The 25337-nt window shown below is 42.3% G+C and overlaps 1 protein-coding gene across 4 annotated transcripts in view; it reads right to left on the reverse strand.

Moving 5' to 3' along the window:
* Positions 1 to 298: 298 nt before the first annotated feature.
* mib1 (MIB E3 ubiquitin protein ligase 1) overlaps positions 299 to 25337 on the reverse strand; it is a 61502-nt gene continuing 36463 nt past the window's right edge. Inside the window, exons 13-22 of one of the 4 annotated variants that reach the window (XM_085390201.1) lie at positions 13852 to 13984; positions 12471 to 12557; positions 11844 to 12002; positions 8105 to 8286; positions 6911 to 7100; positions 6753 to 6831; positions 6551 to 6637; positions 4417 to 4485; positions 3607 to 3707; positions 299 to 3396 (exon numbers count right to left, since the gene is read on the reverse strand). In XM_085390201.1, the coding sequence (XP_085246327.1) occupies positions 3256 to 3396; positions 3607 to 3707; positions 4417 to 4485; positions 6551 to 6637; positions 6753 to 6831; positions 6911 to 7100; positions 8105 to 8286; positions 11844 to 12002; positions 12471 to 12557; positions 13852 to 13984 (1228 nt within the window). In that variant the 3' untranslated portion in view covers positions 299 to 3255. Of the gene's footprint in view, positions 3397 to 3606; positions 3708 to 4416; positions 4489 to 6493; positions 6638 to 6752; positions 6832 to 6910; positions 7101 to 8104; positions 8287 to 11843; positions 12003 to 12470; positions 12558 to 13851; positions 13985 to 25337 lie in introns of all 4 variants that reach the window. The other 3 variants (XM_085390200.1, XM_085390199.1, XM_085390198.1) reach the window with 3 other exon arrangements.

A 25337-nucleotide genomic window follows, 5' to 3' on the forward strand; every position in this document is an offset into this window, starting at 1 on the left:
AGTGATATACACAGAGTAGTCTGGCTCCACCAGCCAGTTTTGTAATGGTATTCAAATGATTTATGGCTTTATGAGGCGAACATTACACTCACATGTCATGGTTGAATATCCCAAACCAAAGTCACTCTTGTGAAAGACATTTCCAGAGAAGCAATGATGTCTGCAACATCGTTGGGCAATAAGGTACGGCTTCACAGCTGACCCCAGATGAGGCTGAGATCAGTCAAACAGTTCAGTTTCTTACTAGTCTCAGAAAAATAAGTAACTTGTTGCCCTCTGTGTGTGTGTAAATGTGTACTGGTAGTCAAGCCTATGACCTGCTACTGCTAGGAAATTTCCAGCTTTAGCCTTTTTAACCAGAAACGACTTTATGGAAGCACATTCCCGCCACTGAAGTTATTTTATCAGAAGTTTGAGTTAGTAGGTAAAAATTTTGACTCGTAGATATCCACTCCCAGTGGTGGAAACAAGCCTCCACAGATTTGTGTCAACCACACCACTTTTATCCATCCATAAAAGAAAGTATGTCGCTTTTATCCCACTGACACGTAGTTTAAATTAGATTTAGGCTAGCGACTCTGTATAACAATGTAGCTGGTCAACCATATGGTCTTCTACTGTTTTAAAGACTAGTGCTTGCATATAAATAACCAAGCATCACAGACTTGCCAGGAGACTTTACAGCATCTGTAAGGGCCTCGTGCAAAAAGTCCAAGATGGTATGAAAAAGTTGTCAGAGCCTCCTGTACAGTGTTCACTGAGTGAGAGGGTGACAGCATGATGGATGTCTCGCTCTGAGCAGCTGTATACTGCTGCTGCATGTGAGACAAGCTCAAAGACGTCCAGGTTATGAATGGACTAGTCAATGAGCTAGAACATAAATGGCCTTTGGTCATAATTTCTCACTGCTCAGGAGATGCCCTGCTGTCGCACTGCTCAGCGGAGAAGATGCATCACTCTAAACTCCCTAAACCCACCGCGCCGCACCCCACTCTTGCGCTTTTCTGTCTCTTTCTGATTAGCATAGCTGACCTATCACACGCTGGTGCTGAGTCATTATGAGGTGTTAGCATTTTCAATTACCTCTCGCCTCCCTTCTGGGCCACCCGTCTCCTCTGCGAGGGCAGACACTGCACAGCAGGAGAAAAGCAACAAAATGCTAATTTTCTCGCCTATAGGACCCTAACATGTGAGCTCAACTTTAAAACAAAAACAAACATAAGAAAAGCTCATTAAAATTTCAGGAGAATCTAAAAACAAACAGAGACTTTAATGTCTCTTGGTTCACGGAGGCCTTTATTTCAGCTATATGGTTGTTTTTGTTGTTTTTTTTTTTTTAAAAGCACTTATTCGCAATACAGACTGAACGTTTTCTTTTATTGACACAGGTCGTACTGCATATGTCAAACATTCATGCCAAAGAAAATACTACCGTCTACAGGTCTAACAAGGACAGTTACAGGTACTGAAAATAAAGAACAAATGGGCTTTTTGTTCAAACACAACCATAACAAAAAATACTACCATAAAGCGTATTAGTGCTTCTAACTTATAGAGTCGTGACCAGGAAAGAAACAAAACTGTACTAAAGTTGCTTAAAAGGCAAAAAAATTTAGCTTGCACGTGGTTGCAAATTCCCAAGCAGTTAGTTAGTCGCTTTGCTGAGTCGCCGCACGGGCAACTGCTTTTTAAAAGAGGTAAGGCAAGTTTATCTTTCCTCTCAAATAACAACACAAAAAACAGACACTTTATGTCAAAAAAGGTTTTTTTTGTTTTGTTTTGCAAACGAACAGGTTTGCCTTAAAACTGCCACAAAAAAATAAAAAGCTTCTACTGATGATTTCTAGAAAGCTACTGTCAAAAAAATGGGGGAAAACACAAAGATTGGAGCAGAATGTTTGAGAGACTTTGAGGCTACATCGTAGGAAGGCAGTGACACCTACAAGTCCTATTGTTTGGGCAGCGATACAAAATAATTTACTCTATATTTTCATCTTAGTGTTGTAATAGATTGTACTAGGTAGACTTTGAGAAAAGGAAATACGCTTAAATTAAAAAAATAGTAACACAAAGAGCACCTTACCCCCCCAACGTTCGTTCACAAGTTTTGTTTTGTTTTTTGGAAGCAAATGGCACGATGTCATCACCGATAAATTAGCAATTCAGTAAACTGTATATATTTATATATACATATATTTTTTGTTTGTTAGACAATACCAACAAGTCTCAAAACACTTTAACACTAACTTGCGACAAGATTCTCCTGTTACAGAAATGTTTGCCTCATGTGAGTTTGTGTGTGGAACAAACAATTACAACAAGAGAGGTGGGGGGGTGTCAGTGGACAGAAGTCAAAAGAGTTGTGTTTGTCTTGAATCCCTACACGGCAGTTCTTAAATCTGCAGCCGATAGGGTGCTGCAACACTGCTGTCGTTACTCAGCTCAGTAAACAAAGTACGGGGTGTAGCACGCTACCTGGCAGTTACACTACTATATCTGCGTTTTGTCACTGAGCTCCAAGGGTTCCCCCTGGAGTCAGTGTGGGGTGGGGGCCGGAGTATTTAAACCCTGCTTTTTGTAGTGCAAAAACTGCCAACATTTGGTTTTTAAGAGCAGGGACAGTCGGTGAGCAGAGCGTTGCAATAGCCAAAGCTGCAACCATACTGCCATACTGTCGTGATAAACGAAGGAGCTTCCAATACAAATACACTTGAAAAAAGGTTTACAAATACAATAAAATCTGCCTGCAGTGGGCACTGGACTGCAAACAGATGAATGAGAACTTTATATCAAACGGTAACAGGCCGCCTTCGTCGCCTCCACGCTTCTCACTCAGCTGATACCCCCCAAAGTGATCACATCCAAAACTCTGATTCTGAACTTCAGACTCGAGACGGGACAACTGTTTGAAATGTTGAGAGAATAAATGGAAACAACACAAAAAAGGGAGATGGGGGGTGGGAGGGAAAAGGATGAAGTCTCTGAAACAGGCGTCTTTCTTTCTGGCTGCACTGACGGCAACAGGACAGCACAATTAACTTCAGTCAATTCATCGATTTTCCTTGTTTTGTAACAGGAATTCCACCTGAACGCAATCGACCCACTGAGAAAGCGTTTGTGGGACAGAATTAGATGTGCCTGGCTGACGCGGGTGGCTGTGAGGATGGAGGCAGCAGCAGCAGCAGGTGTGGTTGCCGCGTGGCGAGCGTGTTCAGCGTGGGCTTTAAGAGAAGCAAAGAGAGTTCGTCGGCGGGTCTAGTAGAGGAGTATGCGGCGTTCGATGGCCTTGCGGCAGATGGGACACTCGCTCATTCGATCCCCGCACAGCTGGCAGGTTCCGTGGCCGCACATGAAGATCATGTTCTTCAGCCGGTCCAGGCACACCGGACACATGGTCTGCACACAAGTAAGCAACAGTCGTAGTAAAACCCTTTCCACATTTAACATGTCAGTATTACTACCGAGCCGAGCCCTGGACAATAACTTTATGGTGCCGGCGTGCATTTGATCCCTAAGAATTTTACAGCAATGGTTATTGTTTTGCAGTTCAACTGCATTTTATTCTTCCGCTTTAGTTCACGAGCCACACCTGGTTAGTGACCTTACCTGTTCCTTGATGTCTTGGAGCTGTTGTTGTAGCTTCTGCACGTCAGCGTTGACGTTGGTGTTCGCCTTGTCTTTCTGCAGGGCTGGGATGTTTCCGCTGGCTGTTTGGACATTAAAAAAAAAAAAAAAAAAACGCAAACAGATGGTGAGAATAAAACAAACTGCACTTATCAGCCAAAAGATTAGCACCAGTGGCAATACCTCAGATTTGACCTCTTAAACTATATTGCCAATAAAAGTGAGTGCAGCCACAACAACATTACCGCTCTGAAACGAGCCGGGTGCTCGAGTACGTTTTAAAACATGGGTTCTGGAAAATGGAGAAGGATCACAAACACATGCGCGCTGAAGTTTACTGTTGGCAAACGAGCTCGGGCTCTGGCAGTCCGCGCTAACTTGCTTTTACATTTGATTTCTGAAAAGCACACTTTGCAATTATCTGGAATATAAACTGGCACGGGACAAATGATCATGCAGCGCTCGCTTGCTCGCTCGTATATAATGAAACGTGTGTGAAACTTCCTGAACGGATTATTTAAGTGCTCGACACAAATTTTCTGGACTGATGCCCTCCTGAGACTTATTCTCGCTGTCCAAACATCTGCCAGAACACTGCGAGGACCAGTGTGACTCCTGGGATGTGCATCGTACGTATATATATCATCACACTGAAAGAGAAACGGAGGAAAGGGGGTTAAGGGGAGGGGGAGAGGGGCCAGGGCAGCACCTTCGGGTGGGGGGTGTAGGTTTGCAGGAGGTTCTCTATAAACAAGGCTCTCTTAAGGGAGGGGATCATGGAGGTATACTTACACCAACTTAGTGCCAGATTGTTGGGCTGGAGAAGATCCTGGGATCCCCCTGCCATACTGTTAGAGCTCCCTGCTGGGAATAACCAGTCACATTGTTATAGCAGGAGCTGCCCTCACCAGCTCAGCGGCTGGCCTGATGACCAAGACTACTCACTATAGCCTCTATGAGAGGTTCAGAGAAAGAATCTGAGAAGCAAAACTAGCAAGTTGGAAACAGTGATCAGGGAAAGAACGGGAAACAGAGTTTCTTCTACTGGTTGCTTAAAGTCGCACGTGTTTTTTCCCCTTTTTTGCTTACAGGTGACTATTGCCTGGGTTAGAGGTACAACATGAAACCCATGCACCAAATTAAAGAAGAATGGCGTCAAAATGCTTCAAGTGCCAGGTATATTTTGCACACTAGATTTGCTTTTAAAACAGGAAGCAACAAGCAGGGTTACTGGGGAAAGGGGGAAAATAAAAGCATTCAATGCTGCCCCTTGCATGAGTGTATGTGTCACTGCTTGGGTCTGCATTCACTTTTGCACGTCTGGTAAGTACGACTTGCTGACAAATGGAGAAATTAAAAAAAATAAGATGTATGTGTATAAACATGAAAGTTGCGTACTTGCTACAGTGCCACTGTTAAACTCAAATTAAAACAAAAACAGAAGAAATCACTAGTGATATGCACCGCAGAACAGAAAGATGAATCGTGAATGCAACCAAAAATAAAATAACTTGTGCATCTTGTCATCACAATATTTTAGGTAAAATAAATCGAAACTGGCTCTTTTGCAGCTGGAAAAATGTTTTTGAAAACACCGCACAGTTTCATAACTGCTCCATATTTCTTTTCAGAAATGGGGGAGATCTTATAATGTGGATTCATGTGGGTATTATATGCATGCATCATAGGAGGAGCTGCAGGTCATTTCTGCGATACGCTTACAAATGAGTTCATCCATTCTATGTGAATGTGATTAGTCAAACTTTTGGAGGCCAAAGGAACATTAATAAGGTTATCTGTGTGCTCTGACATTATTACGTTATTCAGTAAAAGTCAATCTGGAGATGGCTTCTAGGGTTCTACATTAAAAGATTGGGATTTGAAATGAAATCTTCTCTGCTCTGAAGATCTGTGTGCTGATTTCAGACATGGCAGTGAGGCTGCCGTCCACTCGAGCTAAACTCTAAGTGGAGGCTACTACAAATGGTGCGAGCCAATTGGTTCTAATGATTACATTATGACAGATTTAGATGTAGAATTCAGTTTGGAAAGCAAGCGTAACAATTTTATTTATATATATATATTTTTTAAATGAGTCTCTATGGATGAAAAAATACAAAGAAAACATGACAGTGATGATCATTCCACCTCAAATCATAACATATTTATAACTTTTTCTGCTCAGCCACCTCTGATTTGCCTTAATGTGCCTTGATTGAATTCTGGATATATATGATGATGATGATTTTGGATCGTTTGTTTGTTTTTGTGGTACAGTACATCATATTTGCTGACTCGTGCAAGAAAACTGAATGACAACAACACTTTTCTTAATTTTTTGCATGTGTGGTTTTGCATTAACACGACATGCAGGTACATTGTATTGTATTATTTCTGTACTATCAATATTTTTCTTAAAGTGTGCACAAACATGGAAGTTTGTAGGACAGCTTTAATCTTTTTTTGCCATATTTTATGCTGAAAAATTCTGAACATTTCTTGATGCAAATTACACATTTTATTGTATATATAATTTTTATGGTAAGAAATGGTGGTGAGATTTTCATTTGTAATATATCTTAAAACGTATTTGATATATGTAGCAAAAATTTCCCAGCAATCATTATATATGTCCAGACTTTGGACCATAAACTTTTTAGGCGATTCAGGGATGCTCGAGCAGAACGGCCACGATGATTTGAGATATAATGACGCAAACATAAACAAACTGCAAAAGCTAAGCAGCAACAAAGCAAAAGATAAAATTAAAGCAGATTATTTGGAAAAAGTAAAGAAATGAGAAAAGAAAAAGAAAAATCTTTGAAGAAAGGGGGTGGATTAAAAGGAAACGTGTGGAAAATTCACTCACTAAGGTCATCATCATCATCATCATCATCATCATCATCAGCGGCATCATCCTCCATACCTTTCCCTCCACAGCAAAGTACGAAGGGGGTGCGGCGTTCCACCACAGCCCGGCACTGTACGCACTTCTTCATGAGGCTGGCACAGTCTGGAGGAAAGATGAAGAAGATCATCAGTGCAAGAAAAAAAAATCTATATTTTCTTTAATACTCACACAGAAGCCAAAAGAGGCAAAATGATGCTGAAAGGTGAAGTTAACTTACTCTCACAAGCGCACATGTGGCCACAGGGCTGGAATAACACCGCTGCCTTTTTATCGGAGCAGACTACACACTCCTCGATCTGTGGACGGACAAACACAAGAAAAATTAAATAATCCTCACTCCTGTCTGTGTCAAGTAGCAGCTGTGCTTCTTGATACCTTAGTTCTCGACTGCACTTGTTCTTTGCAGATGAGACACTTCTTGACACGAGGCGAGCAGAGGGAGCAGGTGGCGATGTGTCCGCAGGGCCCAAAAAGAGTGTCTCTCTTCATGTCCGAACACACCATACACTCCTCCAGTGACTCGATGTTGCTGTTCAGAGACGGGCTGCGGGTGCCCACCTGGCCGCTGGAACAGAAGAGAGTGTGTGAGCGAGAGAGAGAAACGATTACAAGCGAGAGGCCGGAGAAAACGAAAGATGAGGAAATGAAATCAAAAGAACAAAATAGAACATGACTGTACCAAAATGTTATCTCTTCCTTTATATCTTTAACCCTTTAGTGCATACCTAGAATTAATGCCATTCAATGTGTCCCAGACCGCTGCTTCCTTTCACTAATGGGTTTACAGATATCATGTAAAAAGCGCATACAACAACAAAAACATTATAGCCCAGACACAGACGCACTACGGATATGATCAGCTGTTCACAGCACTTCCTACGTTGGAATATACGTCATCACGTTGTCAGCATGTATTTTGACATGTTTTTATGTTCAGCAACTGATGTCATCTTCCCGGGAATTGTAGTGTTTTCCCCTCCTCCAAGGCCTATCACAGCTCCTCGGGTGCTATTGAAAGGAGATGTCTGACTCTGTGCCTCTCTAATTACAAGTTCCTGGGATACTTAGAACTCTGATTGTGCTATTGGAAATACTTTATTCTTTTTGCTAAATATGCATTTGATTTTTTTCCCCTCTCTCCACAGTTTATAAAAAATGATTGCATCTGAGGTTTTAAAAAAACTCAATGAAAGCACCAGAATTTCAAGTTTTTTTCCTGTCCCCTATGCTCCACACGTCTGCTCAGTCTCATGATATTCAGTTTGGTAATTTTTGTGTAATCTTGTTGATGGACGAAAAGGCATCATAAGCATGCTAACTTTCCAGCTTTAAGGTTGGTTGTGTGTTGAATTCCTGAGACTCCATGAAGCAGCTAGCCAAGGAACAGCCTGGAACATAATGTTCTGTGAAACCGTTTCACCTAAGCTTTTATGCAGATTGTCCACGCTTGTTTTTTTATGCTGAGCTCGGCCCGGCACCTCCTGGCTCCAGCTTCATATTCACTGTTTAGTCATGAGTGGCATCGATCTTCACATCCAATTCGGCAAAATGTCAGATGAGAACATTTACCTGCTCTTTTCTTTGTGGCATTTGGCCAAAGCCTTGCAGAGGCTGGGGTCCGGACACAGGTCTAGAGGGGACTGGCCCTTTTTGTTACGAATGGTCAAGTCTGCTCCATTAGCTGCCAGGAAGCAGGCGATGGATGCTGCGCTCTTCTTCTCTGCCCCCTGGGTGCCCAAGCCCATGATTAACTGCAGAGAACAAGAAGGAAGCAGGAAAACACATAAACTTAGAGATGCACCAGGGTTTTTTTTGACATGACAGATTATTTTAAAGTTGAACCTGGGGAAAGGGGAGGTCTGTGATGTGCCTCTACCTCACACACAGTGGAACTTGAACCAGTAATGTAGTTAGGAGTACAGTTTTTTTATTTTATCAATGTCTTCAGATTTAAACTCATGTTAAAATACATACGGGGTCACTTTGAATAACACGATCAGAAAGACATCTTAAGATGACTGTCAGAAAATATATTCTTCTAACCCCGAACCCAAAATCCCATTAACTGTAACATCTGTCTCCCTCCCATAGCTCATCGCCACACTCAGTCTACCCCAATTCAAAGTCTCTCCTGCAATTTAGAACTTCCATGTCTGATTGTCTCCAACCAGTAGCTTTTACATCTCATGCTGATGGAGCCATCGGGCCGGCTAATTCAGTTCTCGTTTTGATGGGAGGGGAGAGCCATGGGAGAGTGACCCAACTGCACACATCTCAATTAGGCCTGCTGTCTGTCGGTTCCGCTCCTCCGCGGGGGGAACCAGAGAGGGCAGGAAGCGGGACAGAAGAGAGGAGGTGGAGAAAGAGAAGAAAATGGAGTGGAAGGGAGACAGAAGGTGACAGGTACGGAAAATCTGTCACAGAAGCCATGCATTAAACTTCTCCCCATAGGGCTTAGTGATGTGGTGTTAACATGGAGACAGTTGAGGCCTGACATGGCCCTTTTGGCCTCTACAGAGGGACAGACTCGTTCAGGATGGGTAAAAGGGAGCAGCAAGCCAGCTGACTGTTGGCTGCTGAGCGGATGATGGGCTGGTGCAGTTATCCAGTGATGCTGGTGATGGAGACTGGAGCGCTTTCATTTTTCACATATTGGAGAGTGGCCCAGGTGCTGATCTTATTAAAGGTGTGTATACAGGTCCTGAAGAGCACTGGGACAACTTCCAAGTTTTCCAAGAATGCAAATGCTAAAAGCTATAACAAGAATCTACACTCAGTCACCTGAGAGGAAAGAGGAAAATATGGAGAACTACACTATAATGCCAGACGTATTCACTCCATCCAAATCATTGAATTTAGGTGTTCCAATCACTTCTGTAGTCACAGGTAGTGCTGGGCGATATGGAAAAAATATTTATCATGATATGAATTATTTTATATCACGATAACGATATATATCACGATATACCACCTGACCTGTGGTCATCTGGAAAGTACGCAGTCTGTAAACAGCGAGCGCAGAGGGTGCAGTCTTTGTTAATGAAATGGTTACGCTCATGTAGGGCTGCGTATCTCTGCTCGTCCGTAGGTCAGTCATCAAGGCATAATGCACGACACTGCAAACATCCTTCTCTACTTTGGCCCGGCATGCGTCATATAAGCGAGGCAACTCGACTTTACTGAAGTGCTTACGTACCTCGGATGAAGGACTTTGACAAGGTCACGAAAGCTGTCCTTCTCAACTACGTAAACAGGGGCCATGCCTTTACAAATGTAATGCGAGATGGCTCCTGTGATTTGTTTATGGTGCTGGGACGTTTTCTCATAAGGGCCTTGTGTGAAAGACTGCTGTATCTTCGGCTGGCTATAGATTTTCTTTTCCCAACTTGCTGCAAAGAAACAGCATCTGCATCAAAATAAACTATTTCCAACAGTGTAATTTTAGTTCTAAGCATCCCAGAAACGATACAGAAAAGCATAAAGTCAAACATAACTTTTAAAAACACCAGCATAGGCTTATAAGGCCCTGAAGGTAAAAAATTACATTTTCTGCGAAAATGACGTCACTTCTGGTTTCGGGCAGGTAATGGCGGACATGCGATAGTTCGCGCTGACCTATATTCCAACGTAGGAAGTGTTACGAACAGCTGATTGGATCGGCAAAGCGTGTTTCTGGAATATTATGTTTTTGTTGCTGCAAGTGCTTTTTATGCAGTTTTTGCAAAGCTATATGTGGAAGGAAACCGTGACCTAGGACAAGCTGATGGCATAAGATGTAAGTACAACTCCTCCGGTTTCATATGCAAAAAAATTATTGCGCTAGCTTAAGTGGTCCCAGTTCTACAGGGATTTAAAAATAGTTAGGCAAAACAGAGCGTGCCCGCTCCGACCAGTTTTAAGGGGTTAATGGTATATTTTATGTAATAATTTATAAAATTAGGTTAGAAACAATAGAAACGATAGAAGACAAATGGCACAATAGACACTTTTCTATCGTCCACATGATATTGATATATATATATATATATATATATATATATATATATATATATATATATATATATATATATATATATATATATATATATATACACACACACACACACACACACACACACACACACACACACACAGGTATATATCGTCATATCGCCCAGCACTAGTCACAGGTGCATAAAATCAAGCACCTAGGCATGCAGACTGCTTCAACAAACATTTGTGACAGAATGGGTCACTCTCAACAGTCCCACCATGGGACCGTGATAGCATGCCACTTGTTCAACAAATCTACTTGTAAAATGTTCTCACTGCTAAATATTCCAGTCAGTGGTAGTGGATCTATAACAAAGTAAAAGTGACTGGGAATGACAGAAACTCAGCCATAAATTGGTAGGTCGTGTATTTCTGGAGGATTATTGTGTGGAGCTGTTTTTCAGGAGTTGGGCTTGGCCCCTTAGTTCCAGGGAAAGGAACTCTTAATGCTTCAGTATACCAAGATATTTTGGACAATTGCGTGTTCCCAACTTTGTGGGAACAGTTTAGGGATGCCACTTTCTGTTCCAACATGACCACACACCGATACACAAAGCAAGGTCCATAAAGATATGAATCAACGAGTTTGGTGTGGACGCACTTGACTAGCCCGCACAGAGTCCTGACCACAAGCCGACAGAATACCTTTGGGGTGAATTAGAGCGGAGACTGTGAGTCAGGCCTTCCCGTCCAACATCAGTGTCTGACCTTACAAATGTGCTTCTGGAATAATGGAAAAATGCATTCCCATAAACACAACCCTAAACTCCTAAACTGTTACAGCTGCAAAGGGTGGGCAGACATCATATGTGGACTAAGAATGGGATGCCACTTAAGTTCATATGCGTGTGAAGCCAGACGAGTGAATGCTTTTGGCAGCATAGTGTAAGCTGCATATGTTACAGAGTCACTAGTAGCAGAAAAACAGTGGCTGGTGACCAAACTCGTTAACGAGCCATATTACTGTGCACTGCCTTCCTGGCTTAATATATTTGGGAATGTCTAAATGAATCAGAACATCAGAACAGAATCATATAATAAGATGGCATTCCTAAAATTACTAAGTCAGCCTTTACTGCAGTATGCCAGCATTGTTCATTATTACTGAGCTACAGTAAAAAATTCTAAAAACCTAAAGTTGTATATCAGTAAACACAGATACACAGAAACAAACATTTGTTTTATTTTTATGTATGGCCACCTCCTTAAGAATCCCTGACACACGTAAAATGTGATATAGGATGAACAGCGAGGTTAATAATAGATGCACATGTACCGTGTTCTTGGAAGGTTCCCAGGGCTCCACTTTGCTGACATCTTGCATATCTTGGAGCTGCCGCAATTGGGACAGCGTGTGGTGACGCAGTGCCTCGTGAAGCGGCGTGTCCCCATCCTTGTCCTGCACGTCGAGCTTGGCCTCTGCCCGCACCAGCAACTGTTAAAGAGAAACACATAAACAAAGAGTTGCACAAGCCGACAGCGGAGGGAAACTCGCAGCCGCCGTCAAACAACTTTAATTTAATGCTACAATGCAAATGCCACATCCTGATTTATAAGGTTGCCGGCTGCTCACAATGAACTGCTTCAGCATTGTGCTACCCAATTATAGAGTGCATTTTTTTGTGAGTCCACAAGGTGGCAACGTGGCAATCTCAATCCGATGCTACGCTAACACACTCTAACCAGCCTTAGAGAGCCTTTTTCCCTCCCCTCTGAAGCAGGACTTTGTTCAACTGCAGGACATCCAACCGTATAAATTAAATGTGGAGCTGCACCAATGTTTTTCTACTCCCCTTTGTGCACAGTGTAAAAAGACCGACTGAGAGATGACTAAAGACACAATGCTGACTAAGTAAGGCAAGAAAGAGAGGGAGAACAAATGAGAAAAAGAGGAACCACTAACCCGAACTATCTGGGTGTGCTGGCGCTCCACTGCCAAGTGTAATGCAGTCTGCTGGTTGACATTCTGAATGTCTAAGCTGGCGTTGCCCTGGGTGGTGGGAACAAGAGGGAAGCAAAAAAGCTTAATATACACAAGGGCAACAAACATGTTGTGCACAGAGATGATAGACAAGTAATGAAATAAGAGAAATAAAAACAGGAAAAAAGAAAATATTTTATATTTAATTCCTTTGCACTTGAAAGACTGCAACATTTTTATTTGCCGTGACAGAACGTTGTTTCCTTTAGCCCTGCCGACCAACAAAGTATCACCCGGGAAGCTGGTGGGGGCAGAGAGAAAAAAAAAAGGCATCCTACAATAACGCTGCATGTGATTGTCATTTCCAATTGCAAACACCTCAGCTGAGGAGATGTGGAGGGAAGATAAGTATTGTGATCAGGCAGCGTGTGAAATCCCAAAGTAATAAGACTGGCTGGCTTGCTGGCTGGGAAACTGCAGTGCACCTTGTACTGTGGTGCAGTTTTTGAATAGAAAGCTGAGCCATCACTGCGAACAAGCCCAATGCAGGAACTTGGGGAGGAAAAAGCTGTCCCTGCTGAAAGGTAGCTTGCACTGCGAACACTCATGCACTGGAATGTTGCAGCAATGTTACTGCCTTGCACCATATCCTCATTAACCCAGTTCCTGCTTGATCAGGTGACTTTTGCTGTAAACCCGTGTGCGAGTTAGTCTCCAAGGAGCTAAACCTGCAATCTCGGTGAGGAAAAGAAAAAAAAGAAAAGAGCATGAACTTATGATTGCAGGAGGAGGAGGATATGATGGCCCAGCAGCACTAAAGAATACTCCTGGAGGACCAGCGAAGTGTATGGATTCAATAAAAAAAGAAAAAAAGAGGCATGTATAGGAGCTTCAACTGGTCTACAGCTTGCAGGCTGCAGGGGAGTGCAGTGAAAGCTGCTTTAATGGTCTGTAGGCAGGTAAAGCTAAGAGTGCAGGTTGCTTCAGTGCTTTGGGATAATTGTGAAATGTAAATTTTTTGTATTATGCTTTACACAGATGACTATTTAAATGTGTTTTTCATTCACACGTCTCACAAGGGTCTGACAAAACAGAAATCCCCATGCCGTAGACTGCATTTCAGCGGTCTACGGAGGCAGGATAGATTCAAGATTGAAATCTACTTTCTGAAATTTTCATGGAACTACAGCATTGGCGTCAAACACTCCCCAACATCTGGGTATCTAGGTAGATACACAGGGAGCATGCTTCTGCTGCGCTTTTTAAGTGATAATGGTGCCTCTGTAGACATGCTGTTATAAAGTATGTATTACAGAAATAGCTGCCAGGTTAAGTGATTAAGCATGCATTCAAATGTTGCTACCTGGTGCACCAAAAGCTCAGCCACCTCCACGTGGTTGTTGAGGGCGGCCAGGTGCAGTGCAGTATAACCGTCGTCCTTCTTCTCGTCTACAATCCAAGGCCTCGGCAGTTTGGATAACAGCACACGCATGGCACTGCACAGAGGAGGAGGAGGAGGAGGAGGAAGACAAGGGAGGGAGAGAAGTCAGTGCTTTGCTAGATTCTGGGCTTTGGTGCATGAGAAGACAAAAAATCCTTCAAAAAGTCAGGACAATCAAGTTATTTTGGTATAAATTTTCTGATGTAATCAAAAACCTATCTATGACTCTCAGTCACTGTGCCGTACACGTCACAGTGACTGTGCCACTTATACACAGCACACTCCAATACACAGCTTTTCTTTTTGCAGCAGGGCATATCCCATTTTCACACATGGCGACAAGAATACTAAATCAACTTAGGGAGGAGTTGCTTTACCAAGCACAGTGTTATTTACATCAAGCTTTGAGCAGTGCAAGTGCTGCGTCTTATCTGAGAGTGTCCGTCCCCCCTACAGACTCTTGATTTAAAAAGGGCGGTCACATTTCCCTTGATGATGCGCAAAAGCGCATATCATTGGAAGGCAACTTGGTAATCAAGATTTAGCTGCATTCACTCAGGTCTCCTCCTGGGGAAGAAACCGACGAGGTGGGAAGGGAGAAACATCTATTGTTTAAACAGAGCTGTTAAACAGAAGTGGTCCCGTGTGTCGACAAGAACCGGTTCAGTGTCACTGAAGGTCATTTAGAGGATGTGTGCCACATAGACATGTGGCTGCAAAGGCAAATGTATGAGAGGAGTCACAGTGTCAGAGTAGGGATGAAAAGAAAAAAAGAAAGAAAGGCCGACAGTGTCATTAAAGAAAGACAGAACGGCACATACATATTTCCATTGTTTATTAACTACAAAGGCTGGAGAACATTAAAGTCAGAGAATGGAAATCTACGCTGAAGTCAAAATATGTAGATTTTACTTAAAAAGTTGTAATTAACAGTGTTGTAATTAAATGTCTTAGTGGCCTTCTTCCAATTAAACAAAGCAGGTTTCACAGTATGGCAGTTTTACTTAAATATGTATTTCACCTCATTCATTATCTCTCTGTTCTTGACCCTAACTTCGTTCCTACTCTAGCCCATGGGCATACAGAAGAGAGAAATACTAAACGCTCAAATGAGACAAATTCCCGCTTTTAATGTGCAAACAGTGCATCAACTCACTTTGTTCACATACAAAGAAATATAAAACAACATTTAGAAAAGCACAGCCCTGAACTCTTCTTGTATCTTCTCTGTAGATAGGTACACAGTGTACCTTCAGGCACCATTAAGGCAGCAGCAGCAGTGCTGGGGGGAACACTTCTGACCTTGTTTAACCCTGAATACGCATGCAGGGCATATCTTTAAAATGCGACAAAAAAGAAGCGGCCAGTTCGGCGCTGGCTCTTTGATACAACTGACCAGCGTGCACTGGGGTGCTTAAGATAAGCAGGATCTCAAACAGTAAAATGAGGCAGTGGGTTTGGGCACAGGGCAGGAAAGGCCACGGTCGACACTGGTCAGTGAAAATGCTCAACTGTTCGAAATAAAACAATAATCTAGCAAGCTTTTGGTCTAAATGGGAACAGGATGGCTGGCTCTCTGCGGGTGTTTTTTTGCTAAACCTATAGCTCGCCTCCCTCCCACTGGAATAATGAAAGAGAGCATCATCAGCACACCCTCTTGAGGAAAGCAGAGAGGCACGGGGCAGGCAGTCAGCACCTCTGTACGGACAGAGATTCAGGGCTGGCGTACTGCTGCAGTGATGAACAGCGCAGCACACTGATCCCAGTCTCCCTTGCTCTTTTGCTCACTCTCTCTCTCTCTCTCCCTCTCATTGCACAGACCCACACACACACACACACACACACACACACCTGCATTGCTTGCAGCCATCTTCAACCACTTAATGCAGAGGAGCACTGCTTAAATGTGATAGCAACCGCACCCATTCTGCCTAATCTCACATTCATAACGTGTCCCCTTTGTTACAAAGACGTATTTGCTTACATACTGTAGATTTTACATCTCATAGGGGACTTCTGAGGAATTTCATCCGTGGCCCACCCGCTGGGTAGGAGTTGAGGCTTAAACAAGCAAATCATTCAAGAAAAGATTTTGCCACATAAGGTTATCGCCTGAAGCTGCAACGCAAAACTTGTTCCCAGTGGTTCAAAACAACACTCGTTTAGCCTTGGCGAAGAATTGGCTACATAGGGACACGCTGCATTTTTTTTAAACCACAAGTTCCCACCAGAATCAAGGGCAAAACTGTCCCACATGAAGCCCCCGTTCTTACCAATTTTCTCACTCCTACTGGCAGAACATTCGCACATCTGGATTGGCTGGAAATATCCACCATCTATGGAAAAACCGGCCAATGAACGCACACCGGCTTTAATACAAGGGCACAGTGGCGCCTTCTAGCGTCCGAATCAGGCGCTTGAGCACTGAGGCGGGTGTTCGCTGGCGTAAGGAGCCCCTCCAATATAAGTCTAGATTGACAGGCTCCCCTGCCACACTGGGTGAAATGGGCAGACATTAATATTAATGCCCCATACTAGCACTGCTGCAATGCAGTTAAGCTATTTGCTGTAAAAGCAGAAAAAAAGACTGAATTAAGAACTGAGAAATAAATTTAAGTTGTGTTTTTATCTCTGGGGTGAGTGGTGTTAGCTGCAACTGAGGGGAGTATAGGAGAAACTGCGTGTTAGCTGATGAGGTCGGACGTTGAGAGGAAGAAAAGAGGAGAAAAGAGCGATTCTGACCAGCCCAGGCTGCAGAGGTTTTACTGAGCAGAAGAATGACTTGACCTGGGAGCTAACATTCACATAATTGAGATAACTGATGACTTAACCTTATAAAATAATGCTAGGGTGAATATGGAAAAGGGTATGCTAGCATATAGGGGATAAGGGGGTACGTCATGAAACTGGGTCACCCTGTGAGAGATCTCAAAGAGCCCCTCAGGAACGCCACACTGGGTCTTGTTGTCTTTGGCTGCTATTTGTCATTGACTGTGACTCTGATGCCCTCAGCTTTGTGTGTGTTGGCATTTGTCATTGCATGTAAGACAGTGTGTGTGCTCGCAATTGCTGGTGTGAGTGTGAGGGTCGACAGGGCCCTTCTGCTGCCCTCGCCTGGCTGACAGCCATCTGTGTGGTGGTCAGTAGCCGTTATTACAACAGGAAGTGAGAGTCAGGGGACAATAACGTGGGTAGGACAGGGCAGAACAGGAACAGTCAACATCCAGTCTAAGATTAATGGCTGCGCACAAACATATGGTTACTCTGATGTGGGAGACGTGTTTGGCATACCGTCACTCGTTAAATAAGGCTTCGAGCCCAAGAAAAAGATCCCAATTCTGCATCGGAAATGAGTCACCAAAAGGTGCCACCTGCTTCAAGAAAATAAAATTGCTTTATGCAGCCATTAATGAAAATGATCAGTCTCGCAAATCTTACAGTGTTTATATGGTTGAAACGTACAGATCCAAAGAATATGGCTGCAAAAACCCAGTACCTTCACCAAAGCTTCTGTATCAAAGGTAATTCTTGGCCTTAAAATAAAATCCCAGCAAAAACTCTTCTTCTGCAAAGCTTCCAACAGTTTCAGGGACACAAATAGATCTGTTTTTATCCATATCAGGTAAAGGAAATTTAATGGATTGTATGACAACGGAGCAAACTGCACCTGCCAATCAAGACCATGTAATACAGCTGTAAAGCGTTTGGAAAAAGCTGATAAGCAAACCTTTGGCTCAATGTATTTTGTCAAACAAAAAAAAAAATGTTATTTGCCCAGCCTTTTTTAAACCGCCTAACAGAGCTGAACTGGTAGCATTCCTTTCTACCTTACAGTAGGATTCTTTCCCCCTCCCAGGTCCTTCTTGGAACAGCCTTTCCAGAAGAGGCAAGTTCAGACGATACATGAGGTGTCAGCTCATTGAGGACTGGATCAATATATTCAGGTCCTTTGAAATAGTGGACCCACTACCTGACAAATCATTCACAGCTGCAGCACACTACCGCTGAAATGGAAAACCCACTTCTCCCCTTCCCACTCCGAGCAGGGAGGTGCTCTTCATCATGTGTGAGGCTCGATCCCCCCAACTCACCAGCAGCTGGTAGGGGGAAGAGTCATAAAACCGCTTCAGTGATGTTAAAACATGCTTACCGAAGGAGACTGCTTGACTGGTATGCTGCATGCTTCTAATGCCTTGTGTGTGTGCACATATGTGCGCAACTTCAATTACAGTAATTCAAGTAGCTGATATTCTTAATGCAAATATAACCCTCAGAGTTCATCGCGGGCACTGCCACACTCCTAGATGCAATTAGTTACAAGTTCACTTTGTCATGACCATCCCACAGGTATGTGCCATCCTGCTGTGGACAGAGTAAATAAACACAAGTAGCGTCCAGACCAGCAGTGCAGCAGAGAGCTGGGGACAAGAACCTAACTGGCTCCGCTCGATAAAAAAAGCTTTCATTACCATGCCGTGAAGAGAATAATTTTCCCCACAATGTGACCTTCCCCTGCCTGCCTCTACCTGAGGCCCCTGAGTGAGCATGCTTTTATTACGGACTATTTGCATAAACCAGGAAGGAAAGGGGTGCATTTCTCTGATGTTTTGATTATCGCTATAGTATTGCCGCTGCCTTGAAGGTTGTCCAGGAGACAAGAGATGCATTTTGAAACATCTCCAATTCAGTTTTCTGTCCATTTGGGCAGTGGGTGTGGTCTATAAAGGCTTAGCTTTAATTAGCCGTAAATCACCTGGTGATACGGAGTGCCCTGATTCATGGCAAGTCATGAAAAAGGAAAAAAAAAAAAAAGGGACAGCAAGACAGTCAGAGAAGCCCAATGGCGCGTTAATATCCCATTGGTTCGAGATGACCCAATTATTTTCCCATGCTCCTCTTCCTTTGCACTTCATTCTCCTCAGCACCTTGAAAAAGCCTCATTTTCATTGCTGCACAAGCCATAATAGTCATAATACACATCCTTTTACTTAACAAGGGAAGAATGACATAAAAGAAGGAGCAAGGACATGCAGATTATATTAGACTAAAGAGACATCTAAATCATACTTACACTTACCAGAAAATGGCTCAATAACATCATTACTTATAAAACATCTATATAATTATTGAACACCACTTTTCCCCCTTATAGGGTTGGATAGACCGGGACTAGTGCAAGTATTTTGACAGCAGGGAGAAAAAAATGTATATTAACCCACTGAAAGGTTTAAAAAAAGATTAATTAATTCCACTTAATGTGAAAAAAATGACACAAATGTAAATGTTACTAAAACCATGCGTTAGTAAAACAAAGAAATAAATTGGAATATTCTGGAAAACAACTTGGAGCCATAATTTGTCCAAAATATGAAGGAAAAATATGATCTTGGTAAGCATGACTTCCTGTGATAGCCCTCAATGGAAGCAAATTATATCATTTAAATGAATAAAGCATATAAGGGAAGTGCAATGAGAATTAGACCATGATTTTATTATGGATTGTTAATGAATACTAAAAATTCAACCGCATCTATAAAGGGAAGCTGGGAAAAAGAACTCAATATTGAAATATAAAAGAGTGACTGGCAAATCACATGGAAGAACCCCCAACCCACTAATTTTTGGGCGTGGAGGGAATTTTGCAGAAATAATGTAATTATATGTTTACTTTAATCCTGCCTGTGATAAAGCAAAAACCCTCAAGTAAAAAGTGTGCTGGAGAGAGAATGCATCCATAAATGTTAGCACTTGGAGAAACAGAATAGCTAAAACAAATCGCACAGTATGCATAATGGTAAAAAAAAGAAAAAAAAAAGAATTAAATATGTTTCTCTAACTTTTCTGTACCTTATGTAATTTTACAAATAGCCCCATTCTGCAAAGGAATAAATGACTGGTGAAAATATTAGAAGTGGCTTGTTAAAAGTCTATAAAATGGAAATGATGTCAGCCTGACCCCTCAAACCTGGGTCTGTAGAAAAAGTCACAAGTAGGGTGCAATATGGTGAAGAAAGGACTCGACGATGAGGATTCAATAACCAAACCCTTTGACATGTCATTGGATCTATAATTCTGTTTAAAACAGAAGCTACTTTCAGCTGCTCCCTTATTCACAAGGGGTCGCCACACCAGGAAGCGCCACATGTTTAATTTGGCAGAATTTTGCCCTTCTTTGAGCAACCCCAGAGGGATTTGTGTCTTCTCCTGAGATTGAACCAGGGATCTTTCAGTTCTTAAGCGAATGTATAAACCATTACATTTTCAATCCTAAAACAGATTTGGGAATGATAATACCATTGCACTGCACCAGAAGAATCTTATACCATCTATGAAAAGCATGGTGTTAGTATCATGTTTTTGGGCCTGTTTTACTACATGTAGGATAGGATGGTGCATCATCCTCAATATTTTCCACAGTAAATACTCTAATATACTCTAATATTTTTATTTCATTTGGTTTACTGGCTTCTCTACTTTTAGTAAAGTGATTGTATTTTTTTTAAAGGATTTAGTGAATATGGAAATCCAGGATGGTACATATGTTTTAAACAAGTATAACAGTCAATGCTGATATTTGGACAATATATTGGTGCATCGCTAACATAGTTGGTTATATTGACATAGAAGTATAATAAACCTTGAAAGCAACAACTTTCTCTTTCTTGTGTTAGGCCTCAATCACACAGGCTTGCAGATTGATTGGAGCCCCATCTGGGATCTGGTCAGTGGTTGTCAAGGGCCCTTCCCTTTCTGTGTCATGCCACCACATCACTGCCGTTTGAATGCTTCTCAAATGTTTAGGCTAAAGCTCTTTCACTCAGCAACATCTACACTGCACAATCTGTGAGGCCAGTGTTTCATTCCCGATTAACAATTATTTTGCTGTGACTGAGATACTGGTCATGCTTTAATCATAAAGCTTATTTCACACTTATTTTAGAACCAAAACTAGACATACTCCTGCTTGGTAAAATTAACTACAAGCCTTTCCAGATATACGCTCAAAGCAGTAAATAGAAGCGAGTGACTGGCTACGAGTTCTGCAGAGCGGTGGAGAATTCGGCCACTCTGCAAGTCCTTCGATCGACAGCCACTCATCAGCCGGCCACTGTCACTGTATGGGAGGACAGTCTGAGAGGCCCCTATGATCTACAGGCTCAGGGAAAATCTAGCAACTTAAATCACTCCTGACTCCCGACCCCACCTCCCACCTTTTTATGCCTACAACCATGTCACAAATACATAAGCCCCACATTTCCACTGAAACACTCATTTCTCTATGGTTTAAGCTGTATTAGTGAAAACCTGACAGCATCCCCCCTCAAGCATGATGGCAAAATGATGACAACGCACCATCAATTTTTCTACCACAGTAATTGGCAGAGCAGATCCAAAGTGACACAAACAAACTGCAGTGCTGCAGCAGATGAGTCTGACTTCTTCGGCATTTTTACTTATAGGCACATAAGCAGAAGACGACGCTGTGGCTGAAGGAGGAGTTTGGTAATTACAATCTATTGTTTGCAGTGGAAAATAATGGGGATCAAAGGACATTGTATCAGCTACTGCCTTCCCTAAGCACTGAGACAACAGGCCATATGTTCCACAGCAGCACAGAAAATGTCTAACAGCCAACTTGTTAATGGAGGGGAAATAGAGCTTATATCAATGTACTGTACATTACACACATACAGCACGGAAACGTCAACAGATTCCCCATAGATCCAGACTCATGATTCATTGCACAGATACTGCAATGAAGGTTTTCCACAGCAATTTTCCACATAGGCTACTCTGCCTAATCCCAATAATGTTTTTTTTTTCCCCTCCACAAAATGAAAGCCAATTTTCTTGAGCATGCAAGCATCACGCGAGTATCCACACAGCCACATGCACAAACACACCAGGAGACATAAACTAACAGAACTTCTTATCCTGTCTGACCTGTCGTGCTGCATTTACATGGAGCCATTGACTTCAGTGTCCATACGGGTTACCAAGGTAACATGGCCTGCATTATTCAACAGCTAAGCTTCGTTTTGATCTGAACACTGACCTGAATGTGTCCCTCAGAGTACATTAAGATTACGAATACCCACCGAAAAAAAGAAAAAAAGAAAATGTATACCTTAACTGGACATAGAAAGCTAAACAAAGACAAAGCACATTTAACCACACATAATAATTACATCTCTCTCAGAGACTGATACTCAGTACTGCTCAGGGATATGAATTTGAATCCTAAAAAATACTCTTGTGACATTCCCAACCACAATCTAGGATGATGATAATGATATTCACTGTATGATACTAGTAGAATTTTGATAAATGACAAAATGTAAGAAATTCAAAATATTTGGTTATCTGTATAACTCTGGCTCTCTGAAAACCTCACTCAGTTATCTGAGGGCAGGAAGATATTAACATAAATTAACCCAATGCCCTATTAAACAGTAAAAAAAGGGCAATTAGGAGCTGCATCAAAAATTTTATATCAGTTTACTTTGCTGATGCTTCACCTCCCTACCAAGTTTTATGAAATTTGACTTAAAAGTAAGTTTTTGTGTAAAAAAACAAACAAAACAAAACACAGCGATATATATGTATAAAGTAGAACTGACTGAAGAAATACCTGACAGCAAGTAACTAGCTGCATAAAATGTTACATACCAGCAAATTTTCTTCAGTTTTGTGTGGCGTGAAACTGTATTTAGCAATATTGAACTGTTACAGCAATGTTTTACACGTGTTCACTAAACTACGAAACAAGCAGCAAAGCTCAATGTTTCCTAAAAACACAAACCAATGTGAAACACTGGTGTTAAAGTGTCACCTAATGCACAAATAAATTCTAAAACTTATTCCAATACATCAAATAAACAGATAAACTACACTAGTTTTTTAAGTGGTGGAGACAATATTAAAGATGTCTGACAGCTGCGCTGTGAAAGTATATCACCTTGCTCTGTCATATTTATTACCTGCATTGCTGAGGCACTTAAAGTGCCACAAATAAATCCTGCTCTTTCTAGGTTTGGCAAGTGGGCAAAAAAGGGGAAAAAATGCCATCAGTTAGTACAATGGCTTCACAATGCAAGCATTTCTCTTTGCATGCTATAGTCACTTTCCCAAAAGCTCTTTATGTCCTTGAGTCCCTTCCATATGGGCTGTACCTCTCCCTCACTCCTTCCCTCCCTCCATCCCTCATTTCTTCTCTTCCCCCTCTATCCATCCATCCATGCCTCCCTCCCTCCGCTACCCCCAACCCTCCCTCTCCCTGCATGTGCTATAGCAACATAGCAGCCAGGACTCAATGTTTCAGCATGCCACAGGACAGACAGAGCATTACAGCATGGCTGAGCTTATCTATTGGCTCAGAGCCACTGTTGGCCCAACCCTAGGAGGAAGTGTGGGCGTTCTGATTGGTCATAGGGGGATTGGGGCTTGTATCAGCGTGTCCTCTGGCTGATCTGTTGGAGTGGTCCCAGCTCATAGAGAGGTGGACAATTGAGGGACTTTTCAAGTAACTCACAGTGCATGCTGCAGCAAAGTGGTACCCAGGCTCGCTGCATGAACCAGTCACTGCACTACATCTTTGATGGTTTCTCACTCCAGTGACTTAACTATTGAATAGGATACAGCGACACAATGCAGAGCCTAAATGAACAACCAGGGGAATAAAATAAAACAAAGGCCTAAATAATTACAAAATACAGGAGCACCAGCTTAAATCAAGGTGCACAGTGTGCATGGTGTGGATTTCTAGGTTTATGTTGAAATATCGCAGTCTTGATTTATCTTTTAATGAACTGTAGCTGCCCACCTGGAAATAGGTTCATTTCCACCAACATCCCACAAGCAGGAATGATCTAATATTACTGTGTACATTGGATTGAACATGGCAAACGGCAGATAAAACTGAAAAGACTAACAAATGCGTCACTGTGTCTGAGGAAGATCACTAATTTTGACCAAATTATATGACGTTCATGACAGTCTGCAAAGTTTGTGACAAAGTTTTCACACTGTTCTCAAACGCTAAATCATCTTTGTGTCTATAGAAGCTCTCTTGAGTCAGGATAAAAACAATCTTTAAAATCAGAAAGTCAAACTGTTGTTAGGTTAGGGCAAGCACAACAATAAAACCCATGCAGAGTGCATGGGTTGTTTGCATCCTTCCTTCTATTAAAAAAAAAGAAAAAAAGAAGAAGATCATAAGCTATAAATTGAGGATGAGAAAATGGCTGTGGATCACAGGCATTTGTGCGACGGTATCTGTGGAGTTTGTGAGTCACTTATTGGTAAAAAAAAAAAATGTGGCACCAGTAAGCCACGGTAAAATATCAGAGAGGCAGAGGAACTTCCCCTGCAGTGAGGCTGAAGGGAACAATGGGCAACTGGATCAGAGAAGCTGACTGCCACTGGCTTCCCCCTCCAGCACCCAGGTAGGTTGGCCCTATTCATAAATCACTTTTATTCCTCCAAGCGCTCAACAGCCTCACCTCTTCAAATGATGCACTGTGTAAAGGGAAAAGGAGGCAGGCGGGTGTGGGGGGACAGGATACAAAAGCGGGGAGCTGTGGGAGGAGGCAGAAGAGAGGTGCTGATGGTGAAGTACGTCGAAATTAAGATGGTTAAAATCGTAAACATCTTTACTCTGTTTAACCGCTTTCTCTAAACTAAATCAGTATTTTTATCCACCTGAAAACTGAGCTTTCACAAAGACATCCCCAGAGGGTGTAAATCTGGAAAGGGCCAGTGCAGTGTAACAGTGTGGATACGCTAAACAGAACTTTCACATAGTAATGACTTAAAATAAGTCCAGTAACGATCAGGGGATGAGTGCCAGAGTGGACTGATGAAGAAAGTCTTGAATCTCCTCCAAAATGTTCTCTCAGGTTATTTCCCAGCCAAATTTTTTCCAAATTTCAAAAGATACCATCAATGTTTTCTGTTATGATGCGTGTCCTATGGTGGTTGTAGCGTGACCTTTTTTGGGGGGCAATAGTACCAAATGAGAACAATAAACGCAGGACAATTAGGGAATTAGGGTAGAGGTGAGGGAGAGGGAGGATTTACAGGACAAGTGAAGCCAAAGCCAACTTTGTATAAAATTGGCAAAGATTTTTTGCATACCTGAGAAAGAGACGACTGGACAACCCAAAAACGTAATTCCTCTGGACACGGCTGTCGCTGTCACTTTCACGGAGGTTTATGCCTCCGTGAAAACACTAATGTGGATGCAAATCATCCTGTATTTGGACAGCTTAATATAGACATAACCACAGGGAAGGCCCAGGCTCATGGAAAATGAGCATGAAGATGTACTTAAAAAACACAAATTGAACTTATTAAAAGCACCTTTAATCCCTATATGATGTTCTCTGGTGGGAAGGTACACAGAAAGG

Source organism: Rhamphochromis longiceps, linkage group LG18 (assembly GCF_057381845.1).
Source record: "Rhamphochromis longiceps isolate RC_006_pf linkage group LG18, R_longiceps_female_GT1.1, whole genome shotgun sequence".
In the NCBI taxonomy this organism is placed as follows: Eukaryota; Metazoa; Chordata; class Actinopteri; order Cichliformes; family Cichlidae; genus Rhamphochromis; species Rhamphochromis longiceps.